Genomic DNA, 11,945 nt, shown 5'->3' on the forward strand with positions numbered 1-11,945 from the left:
CGTCTTTTTGCACTGAGGTAGTACAGCGTCATCCCTCTTTAAGCCGATACGCTGCAAACTGAAAGCTTTGACTCTCCGGTGAAAGATTGTAAGAATCCGATGCTGACACAGGAGGCCGAAGCAGGGAACTCCGGCAAGCTTCTCAGTTTCCCTCTTCCTAGTCTGGACCATGCATGTGATTGTAACTGGGAAGTACCTACAAAAGTGCCACATTAGCTGCATGGGATAAAGTTTCATGCGGGCGAGTACAGTGGTTGTTTACAGACTCCAGCAAAATTTGAATGTTTTTCTTCTTGTCATTCTCAACCCGTTGCTGCTATTCATCTTCTGTGGGATAGTATTTCCACTTAGCTTTAGTCCGACACGGTCCGCTGAAGATTTAAAATGTGTGTATCAAATTTCTGTCCCCTGTTTTGGATCTTCAGTTTCTGTTTCCATTCCTTCCCTACCCAAATGATTTGGTTGTAATTTGATAGCTGTTATTTATGTTTGGTTATTTGTGTAAGATGTCAGATATGTTTTGTTTTTTTCCAAATAAATGTGATTAGTAAACCTGTTTTGCTTTTTGTCATCTGTTATCTCTTGTTACACTCTACCCCTCCCCATGCTACAGAACTACCCAAAAAACCTGAAACGAAACTGAAAATGGGAACTATGTTGTGATATATTCAGCATCAGAATTCACTTCTGCTCATATTTGGGGGGAAGTTTGGAGGAAGAAAACAATCAAGTTGGCTTAGAAGAAACTTTTAAAGAGTTCAATCTGTAAGTTTCTTTTCATTACTTTAAAAATGAATCCAATTCCAAAATGAAAACCATCTGGAATAATTGCAGAAATGAAGATGATTTGGTTCTTATCACAGATGTGAGCTCTCTAATTTGTTTATCTTCTGTCCGACACGGTAACTTCCTGCTTTTGGTCTCTAACAGCACTTGAAAGGGGAAAATGACCTCCTCGTATAGCAGCCTTGATGACAGTAACGATTCAAACAAAAGGGTAGGGCAGCATCAAACATTAAAAAGCAAACTATGCGCTTTCGTGACCTTTCTTACTCTTAAAGCTCTCTTCCTCTCAAACCTCACCTTCTTAGACCAGCTGCGTGAAGCTACTTGCGATTGTGGCATGTCTGACTATTTTGGGAGTTTTGCTCGCCATCATCGTGCTGGAGAGACCTCCACCTCCCAAAAACCACGAGATACTCCCAGGTGACGACGGCTGGAGCAATTTCTCTACTGATCAGTGCAGGTAATAATCCAGTAATTACATCACGATCTTCTTAACTATCTGCTGCACGGCTTGAAGAAACATGTCCACATTTGCTCACTGTTTCGGAATCAAGTCGTGATTTCGCCGTGTTTGTAAAGTGGTGCGTTTTTAAACTTTATTTGGCCTCATTCTCTGATTATTTTTTTAACGCGCAAAATCTACCACAGTTTCCTCTTTATGTGTAATAAATATAAGGAGGAGGAGGCTGAGTGGCCAGGTGTTCCTCTTTATGTGGGACTGGACGTTATTCCTTATCAGCCTGACCCACGGTTTGATTGGCTCTAGCTTGCAAAGTTAAACACTGCAGCACAGACACTTCACTGGAATTTGACTGTAACCTAATTTTAGATGTGGAAAATAAAATAGGACAGACTGCGATCTTGTATCACCTGCAGACTATTTTATTCCACCGCGGTAAAGTGAGCCGTCATTTGTGAGCCGCGGTCAAGCCAGCCGCCTCCTATCCGCCGCATAAATTTCCTTGCGCTTTTACACCAGTCTTTACGGTAGCGCCTTTTCGCTTTATATCCTGATTGAAAGCCTAGACCCGCGCGCGCGCACACACAAATTACAATGGAACAGCCCAATACAGCCATCGTGACAGTCTGGTTGCATATTCAAAAATTCATTAAAAATCATTCTTAAAAGTTGATGCCAAGCTTTCAACACAATCCTCTTCTCGGACACCTACTTTACCTCTGGGCCAGTTTTTACCCAGATTTACTGTAATATTACTCAGAAATCACAGTAAACTCATATTCAGTGCAATACAGTCAATACACTACAATCATGTTTATTTCAAAAATTCATTAAAAATCATCCTGAATAGTTGAGGTCCAACTTTCAACACATCCCTCCTCTGGGACACCTACTGTACCTGTGTGCCAAGTTCCATCCAGATTTACTGTAAAATTCCTCAGAAAATAAAGGAAACTTATATTCAATCTAATACAGTCAATACAATAGGATTCTCTCAATTTTCAAAAATTCATTAAAAATCATCCTGAATAGTTGAGGTCCAACTTTCAACAGATTCCTTCTCTGGGACACCTACTGTACCCGTGTGCCAAGTTCCATCCAGATTTACTGTAAAATTCCTCAGAAAATAAAGGACATTTATATGCAATTCAATACAGCCAATACACTACAATTATGGAAATTTCAGAAATTCATTAAAAATCATCCATAGTAGTTGAGGTCCAACTTTCAACAGATTCCTTCTCTGGACACCTACTGTACCTGTGTGCCAAGTTTCAGCCAGATTCACTGTAATATTCCACAGAAATTACAGGAAACTTGTATTCAATTTCACCGTCAAATTAATAAAGCTTCTCCGATTCTGATTTTTCTGTACATATGTAGGTTATGTATTTCAGAAATGTAAATAGAGCTTGTTCGTTTAGATTTTGTATTGCATTCTTTTTCATTTTAATACCTTTTCTAAAAAATTACACTAAGTTTAGAAAATAATGTGATTCTCGCAGTTTGGGTTTGTGACCCAACCCTTTTTGCATTAGTTTTGGTATTTGTTGATTAAGATTACTATTGATCAGTGTATGTAATTCTTGTTTTTGCTGTTATTAGTTAGTACTTTTAATTTGGCGATACTTTGTTACGTTCTTCTAATTCTCCCCTAACTGCTTTTAAATTACATCATCTCATCCGCTGTATAGTAAGTAAAACATATTCCATTCTAAACCTTGCGGTAATCTTTAAGAACATATTTTTAAAAACTGAAACAAATTGAAAAATATTTTTTTTCACAAAACCTGGTCAATTAAACAAATCAATATGGTTATTATCTGCAATTTCAATGGCGATGTATATCAGAAGTGAAATTGTTCTATAAAAGCAACAGCTTTCCTTTCATTGTTACTATTTAACACCATTAAATAGAATTTAAACACTTTGTTCATTTTATTAACTGTATTGCTTTAGGTTCAATTGACAATATTAATTTGAATTTAATGGAACCATTTAGATTGCGTTTTGGACCTAATTAATTTGATTAATTATGATTTAATTAATAGTTTCATCTATATGCTAAATGTTTAGGTATCAACAAAACAAGTCTAGAAAGGTTCCTGAGTTGTCATCTATACATTGTAATTAGGTGTTTGGACCTTTCAGAGGTCTTCAGCAAAGGTCTAACACTTAACTACAGAGTACAGGTGACAACTCAAAAACCTTTTTACACTTGCTCACACGTTACCATTTATAACATTCAAGATCCTTGCACTTCAACAGAAAACTCTTACACCAAAGCTTACATAAAGTGTAAATGCAAAAAAAGGGTGCTGCATCAACAACTTTATTTACGGTGAGCCTTAACAAGGCAAAGCTTCTACAGGGAACAACACTGCATAAGGCAATATTAAATGCTTAAAGGGCATGACCAAAATTTAAACATTGGAAACAACTTTCGAGTTTCAACAAAGTGACATTGTAGTGTGCCGTAAGATGTCAAATTCAATACAACTTGTGATTATAGTCAGATCTGCAGATTTACCACAGCAACTTAAAAATCACTGTATAATGCAATTACAGAAAATATTTAAGTGACACAAAAAGGTAAAAACGATTTAGTCCCCAGTTACAAAAATCTGATTCAGAATTATAAGTTTTCTATTATATAATAAATTTTACAATAAAAAAAATGCATATAGCAAATCTCAAAATATTCTTAATTAAATACTAAGACCAAAAATCCAGCACTTAACTTGAGTACAGGTGACAACCTTAGAACCTTTTCACATTTGTTTGCACATACACTTTAACATTTATAACACTCAAGATCCTTGACCTACAATGGAAACCTGGTACACAAGAACTAATATGAAGTGTAAATACAAAAAAATTGTGTTGCTTTAACAACTTGAACAAAAGCCTTCAACGAGGCAAAGCTTAAACAGGGAAACAACACTGCATAATGCAACATTAAATGAAGTGTGTAAAATAAAATGTAAACATCTGAAACAACTTTCCAGTTTCAACTAAGTGACAGTGTAGTGAGGAGTAGGATGATTTCAGGATCTACAGTTGTAGGTCTGTAATGGCTACAGTCTGCAGAATTACCACAGCAACTCAAACTGAAGAAAATGTTGTGAAACAAGGAAATATATCCATCTGCGTAATTTTGTCCCCAGTTCAAAAAACTCAGTTTCTGAATTATGTTTTCTTTTCCACAATCAAAAGAAAAAAAGCATTCGGTAAATCTCTTAAATATTAAAGCTATGACAAAATATTTACAAACAAAGATCAACATATATATATATTTATGAACTTTTAAACAGTGAAACAGAGCACTTATTTTCGGAGACATTTCGATCTACAAGAGTCATTGCGTCTCCTTTTGGCAGAGTTTGTTCTTCAGCACTTGTATTTTGTTAGACAGTTTTTTGTCTTCCAGTCCCATGAGCACCTTCTGGAAGAACTCAAATGTGTAGCGACGTGGCTTTGGGTAACTCAGATTGAGGCAGTAAATTAGCCCAAACAAAAGTGCACACCCGCTCGCCACATCGTGAAGATCCTGCAAGACGGTGCATCTCTCGATAATGATGCCAACATCTTCAAGGGAGTCATCAGGCTGTGCTCCTTCATGGATTATTTTATAAACACGCCAAATCCATCCTCTCAAGCTCTTCAGCTTCCATCACGTTGAAATCCTGAAAAGGACAGATATATTTTAAATCTGTTGTATTTTGGTCATTGCATCATCTATCTATTCACTCCATTTTAGTTCAAATGGTCCACACTATCCTAATTACACAGATCCCTGAATGAGACTGAGGAGAACAGACCAAAGAAAAATGTGGATTTAAGACTATCACCAAATAAAGACCAAGAAGAAGATACATGAAACATGGACAGAGGGCAGAAGGAGTATACATTAATAATATTATCAATATTCTGCTGACCAGGGTCATTTTCTTTAGTTTTGCATAAAACAATGTAAGTGAATGGAAACAAAATCCTAGTATTTCCCATGCACTTTATTGTTGTAAGCTAATTTAAAGAAAACTGATTGCTGCCAGATCAGGAGAATGCCTGGGCTTGTTTAGAAAATACATTTTTCAACTTACAAAACTCTGGGAATTATGACAGTCAAAATTTTACTGAGGGGTGGAATATCCCTTTAAAAATAAACTTACTGATGAGATTTTCAGGGTTCTCATTCAGGTATATAATCACAGCTTTAAGGATGCATTCACGCTTCACTTCGATTCGGGAACTCTAAACAAAACAACACATGCATGGCAATTACTTTTTTGAAGTTTTTAGAGACCCCCACAGAACTTAAGTCAATTTTTATTGTTGTTTAACCAATTCATAATTGTTTCTAAGTAATTTTAAACATGCTTTTTGCAAGCAAGTAGTATTTTGTGTTAGAGAATGAGAAGCTTACCAATTCATTCCCATAAAGATTATAAGTTATGAGTCCAATTACACTGATTGCGATACATTGGGTCGCGGAAAATGCAGCTTTAGCGTGGTGTACCACCCGAAAAGTGTTGTTGCATAGGAGTGCTGTTCAAAGGAATCAAAAACATTTTGATAGAGATTTCCAAAAATTAATGACAAAAACTACACACTGTCAGGTTAATATGAGGTATGCGGGCTACCACCACATTTGCAGTATTTATACCAAGTTTGAGTGAAAAAAAATAATCTATTGTGTCACTGAGTTGTGGCGAAATGTGAAATGTTGTCTGCCTTTGTCTTTTCTCAGTGTAGCTAATTATTCCTTTGGACAATTAATGAGTAACAAAAAAAAGAAAAGAAAAAAGCTACAATGCCAGCAGCGGCACTTATGGCCTCTAGGGGCATGAGTTACTTAGTTCTGCTTTGTGTCAGGACCAAGTCCAGAATATAAGCCAAAAGCGAGATGAGAAGTATAACGCAGGAGAGAACAAGCATAAAATGACCCAAGAAAGTTAAAAATACAGGTTAATAACCAGACCTGAGATCAACCTGCAACTAATCTATTAGTTACAGAACATTATAACAAGACAGAATACCTGTGAATTGTAGACAATGCTGCTGTGATCCGCCGCGCTGTTTCCCCTCCTTTTTTTCGTAGAATCTTCATCAACTGGTCAGAGTACTGGTCAAGACTGCTCATGAATGTGGACAGCAGTGGAACTGTGGTGATAACCTAAAAGACCAAATAAGAGAATTCAAAATGTAAAATTGCGTATTAAGGAAAAAGTAAATAATATGAAAGCATTAGGTACCTTCAACATGCACTTTTGGAGCACAGCTCAAATCTCCGCAGCTCCAAATTCCACAACCAGCAACCTGAGAGAAAAAGAAAACCAGAAAAAATGAATCGTGTACAGTGAGACACATGCAAAGGGGTAGCACAGAGATGGTCTAAACTTAAGAACAATCCTGTTTCTTTTAAAATGTATTAATAATACAAGTTAAATTTCAAATGCTCCAAAATTTCTATTACTCATTTCATAAATCTGTTCCTGTGAGCACGTTTACCATTATATACCGGAGCAGCCCAGTCTGTGAACGTGACCCTTTGAAGGTGACCCCCACTTGCCCCCAAAAATGAAATCAAGTATACTGGGTGGTTAGTGCTCCGTTTGTCGGTTTGTGCTGGTAAAATCATCGTTTGTATCGCTAGGTGTCAAAGATATTACACTTTTATTTAATAGGTCATTCAGAGTTCATCCCCCCCCCCAAGCAACACGAAAATGGCCCAAAATAGGTCAAAACATGCCACAAAATGCTCGGGCGCGAGCGAGCGTTTTCTACGACGCCTACATCACCCGGACGCTCACTCGCGCCCGTAAGCACGGGGCGCGTGCTTGACGCCCTTGACGTCACCGCGAAAAAGTAAAACATTAGTAACTGGTTAACCTTAGCAGCACAAATGTTAATTTTAACGGCACAAACAAGCACTAACCAAGCAGAGCATTTTTTGGCATGTTTTGGCCTATTTTTGGCTGTTGTCGTTTTGCTGGGAGGGGGCTCTTCAACTCTCAATGACCTATTAAATAAAAGTGCAATATCTTTGACACCGTAGCAAACAAACGGAGCACTAACCACCCAGTATACTTAATTTTGGGGGCAAGTGGGGGTCACCTTCAGAGGTCTCTTTGAGACTTGATGCGCGAAGATATGCAAACTACGCAGCTAGCGGTTCTCTTCAGTGAAACAGACGAGTCCTCAACAATCACTGCACATGTATCCCAATTCTTGTTCGGGCTAACGTTCTTCTAACTTGATAGTGCAATAAAACAAATAAAATAAGTGTGCTATTCGGAGTTCGAATGAAATTTTAAACGCAGATGGGACAATATTCAGATGTGCAGTAATATCGAATATGCAAATGAATGTTTCCAATGCTAGCAAAATGCTACAACCTACAGAACACATACTGCCCACATATTTACCGGAAAAATATACGCCATATATTATCACAAAGTACTAGTTAAATTATATTCTATTAAAAATAGGAAGAAATTACCTTAACTCCAACGGATGAATCGTGATTAATCCCTCTTTCCAGACACGTGGCCAAAGCACACTGTGGCGTAGGTGAAGAAGGTCAATGCGTATGCGCGAAGATTTTTTTCATTCTCTGCGCATGCTCAGAAAGGATGTGGAAAGGGCTCTTTGGATTTAATTAAATGTGTTCAATAAATTGGAAATATCAATATTATTTAACATTAAAACGGTATAGAATTAATTAAATCAAATTTAAAAATATTAATTACACCCATAAGATTAACAATTTTAAGTATATTGAACATAAAACTAAGAATTAATTTTTAAAAACCCCATGTTTCATTTCTTAGAGTGTACTCAGGATGATTTTTAATGAATTTTTGAAAATTGACATAATTGTAGTGTATTGGCTGTATTAGATTGAATATAAGTTTCCTTTATTTTCTGAGGAATTTTACAGTAAATCTGGATGGAACTTGGCACACAGGTACAGTAGGTGTCCCAGAGAAGGAATCTGTTGAAAGTTGGACCTCAACTATTCAGGATGATTTTTAATGAATTTCTGAAATTTCCATAATTGTATTGACTGTATTGGGCTGTTCCATTGTAATTTGTGTGCGCGCGTGCGCGTGGGATATAAAGCGAAAAGGCGCTACCGTAAAGACTGGTGTAAAAGCGCAAGGAAATTTATGCGGCGGATAGGAGGCGGCTGGCTTGACCGCGGCTCACAAATGACGGCTCACAAATGACGGCTCACTTTACCGCGGTTTTATGCCCACAAAGGTAAAAGCTGCTTCACTGGAATGTCACTGAAGCTGCCACAAAGAAAAGGAAGTTCTTTGTTACAATAAAGGCTGTGAAGCTATGTGACTAGCTAACCAGGTGAAGTCACTTATTCTCAGGGGATGTTGCCATCAAACGTCAGGTTTCTTTTAAGGTTTGTAGAAAGTTGGTAAAACGTTCAAAAAAAATGCATAGAAGTACTTGATGTAATCATTTTTTGTGTGACTGTCTTTCACATTGTTTTTGATTAACTCCTTTGTTTTGCTTCATTGAGGTTTGCTGGCATTCATTTTTGCACACCTCTCTTAAAGCCCCCCATAGCATTTCAGTCAGGTTGAGGTCTGGACTTTGTGCCATTTCAGCATCTGGATTCTTTTGACTCGATGCCACCAAGGTGCAGGTCTGCAAAACAAGCCCAAACCATCACCTGTCCTCCCCCGCGGTTGATAGTTGATATGAGGTGTTTGTGCTGCTGTGCTGTGTTTGGTTTTCGGCAAACATCTCCACTTTGCTCTAGTCTGTCCAAAGGAAATTGTTCCAAAACTCTTGTTGTCTGTTCAGATGCAACTTTGCAAACCTAAGCCATCGAGATATTTTTGGAGAAAAGAGCCTTTCTCCTGGTAACCCTCAAAATCATTTTGCTAGTAGAAGCAAGTGTTTGTTTTAAGTTCATTTGCAGTAATATTTTGACTCTACAAAACATCAACTTTGACTGTTTTTAAGGATATAGAGGTTAAAGGGAAGCTGTAATACCCCTTAAAAGGGGTAAAAGCACCTCATAGATGTCAGTTAAAGCTTTGGATGAGTCTACAACTCCACATCTGTAGACTTAAAGATTAAAAGTTACTTTTTTCAATTTTTTCCACTTCAACTTCCAAAGAATTCCCTGAGCAGATGTCTTTTTTTTAAAATCCTGCAGCATGGCCCTTGTGGAGAGCATTCCCGAACATATGAAATACAAAGGCAACGTAACATTTGGGATCCCTCTTGAACAAGTCTGGAACAATCTCATCTCAGTGGCAACAAACGAAGTGGATGTGGTCTCTTTCTACTGGACGTTAACTGGGGAAGACATCAGTGTCAACTCTTCCTCTGATATGCCCGTGAGTTACCAGCTGCAGTGGATAGTTGTGTTCCTCATTAAAACATCCCTACAAACTTTTTTCTTCTAATGTTTTCATTGTGTCCTTGGCAGGGAAGGAACATCCTGAAAGAGCTTGAAGAGCTTCCTTCGAGGAATGTGACTGTCCGAGTGATAACGAGTGTTCCCACCGTCAGAACAAACTCCACCGATTTACAGATCTTAAAACAAAAAGGTTTGCTTTCTCTTCAACAAAGTCTTGTAGGCCACCAACTCTTTGCACCAGCTTGACCTTGACCCTTGTCTTTTTCTTCCTGCCTGCAGGAGTTCATGTGAGAAAGGTGGACTTTGGCCGCCTTGCAAACGGCGTTCTTCACAGCAAGTTCTGGATTGTCGATAGGAAACACGTGTTTATTGGAAGCGCCAACATGGACTGGAGGGCTTTAACACAGGTGAACGCTCACATTAGACAATCAAAGGTACTTTGCTATTTTGAACCTTTAGAAACGCTGCTAAACAATTTAAAGAGTTACTTTTAACTGCAGGTGAAGGAACTAGGAGTTGTGATCTACAACTGCTCCAGTCTTGCGAAGGACCTTCGTAAAATCTTCCAGTCCTACTGGGTGATGGGTCAACCCAACAGCTCCTTGCCACAGCCTTGGCCTGCAAACTATAACACAGACATCAACAAACAACACCCCCTGCTGGTGAAAGAGAATAACATCTCCACCCGGCTGTATGTGGCAGTAAGTTCATTAGGTTTCAGTTCCTTTTTAAAGGATACTGTTAGGTTTTCTTTATCATTAATAGAGAAAGGGTTGTACTCTGCAGCTATGTCTACAAAAACATACTTAAAACCTGTGGTTATGAATCAAGTGCTCCTGTTGATTTCTTGTGTTTCACTCCAGGCTTCTCCTCCATCCTTCTGTCCTCCATCGAGGACTCAGGACCTGGATGCTATTCTCTCCATCATCTATGGGGCTCAACACTATGTTGATGTAGCTGTCATGGAGTACTTCCCCACCACGCGCTTTGACAGGCCTCGGAGGTTAACTTAACCCTTTACAGAAAATACTCCACATTAATGATCCACATCGTTTTCCTCTGTTTTCCTCACTCTGAAATCCTCGGCTTTCACTCAGCAGATACTGGCCGGTCATCGAGGATGCCATCAAGACGGCCGCGTTCGAGAGGAAAGTGCAAATCAGGATGCTGATCAGCTGCGGGCGGGATTCTGATCCAGACATGTTGCCTTTTCTTCAGTCTCTAGCCTCACTCGACTCTCCTCAGCAGCATATCAGCATCCAGATAGTAAGACGCAACATGGGATACATGAAACTCCTGAAGATGATTGCCACTATTTTAAAAAAAAATTGTGTTTACGCTCCTTTCTTTTTTCAGAAACTCTACATCGTCCCAGTGGCAAACCAGTCCGATATTCCATTTTCCAGAGTCAACCACAACAAATACATGGTGACTGATAAAGTAGCTTATATCGGTGAGAAACACAGTTATTCTACAAATGTGTCGTTGCTCTAAGTAAGTTGATGGAATCTCTGACCAGGTTTATGCTCTGCTGCTACCCAGGTACCTCTAACTGGTCAGGAGACTACTTTCTTACCACCGCTGGAGTGGGCCTGGTGGTGTCCCAGCATGCATCTCAACCTGAAATGAAGAATACGACCCTGTACAGTCAGCTCAAGGCAGTATTTAACAGAGACTGGTATTCAGAGTTTGCTGTGCTCCTCGATGACCTGGGACACCACCCAGACTGTTCACTATCGAGATGACTGAAGCTCTTTTATGAATCTTAAGTGCATTTCATGACATTCAAATCCCAGTTGGGACACAGTATTCTGCTGTTTTTATGACCTTTTTGTCAGGAACGATATTTTTAATACAACTGTCACATATGTTAATTAACCTACTAAATGTGTCATGCTACAGTTCTGACTGAACATGTTTTAGTACATGTGCAGTCAGATTTACAATGTTCTTTCAGGCGCAGTGTGATCATTCACTGCTGAGCTGATTGTTTTAAAGCATGATTAATGAATATCAACCATTGAGTGCATTTTAATGTCATGGTTAAATATGTAAACATGCATGAGACTTTTGTGTACCTGTGGCTGCAGTATCTAAGTAACACTGACCAGCACAGCACTACAAGGCCATGCTTACACCTGCTGGTCTGATCAGATAAGCGCAGGTTTGATGGGGAAAGTCATCAAAGAAAGGCTGAGAAATCCACCAACTTTTGCCAGCACAGGAATATTGGTTGAATGCGCCAGCACAATCCTGGAGTTACAGGCAAGGGCAGTGGAAGCTGCAGCTGTGCAATAAGAACCTCAT

At 38.7% G+C, this 11,945-nt stretch overlaps 1 protein-coding gene across 1 annotated transcript; it reads left to right on the forward strand.

Annotated features, from left to right (window-relative positions):
- The first annotated feature begins 707 nt into the window (after nucleotides 1–707).
- pld4 (phospholipase D family member 4) lies at nucleotides 708–11,383 on the forward strand. The gene is made up of 11 exons (XM_085342857.1): nucleotides 708–765; nucleotides 931–997; nucleotides 1,092–1,246; nucleotides 9,432–9,615; nucleotides 9,708–9,828; nucleotides 9,918–10,045; nucleotides 10,139–10,339; nucleotides 10,502–10,641; nucleotides 10,736–10,904; nucleotides 10,995–11,091; nucleotides 11,181–11,383. Exons 2-11 carry the CDS (start codon nucleotides 947–949, stop codon nucleotides 11,381–11,383), a joined length of 1,449 nt encoding a protein of 482 aa, XP_085198983.1. The 5' UTR covers nucleotides 708–765; nucleotides 931–946.
- The last annotated feature ends 562 nt before the right edge of the window (nucleotides 11,384–11,945 follow it).

Source organism: Diplotaxodon limnothrissa, linkage group LG19, assembly GCF_057381915.1.
Source record: "Diplotaxodon limnothrissa isolate DT_005_m linkage group LG19, D_limnothrissa_male_GT1.1, whole genome shotgun sequence".
NCBI lineage: Eukaryota > Metazoa > Chordata > Actinopteri > Cichliformes > Cichlidae > Diplotaxodon > Diplotaxodon limnothrissa.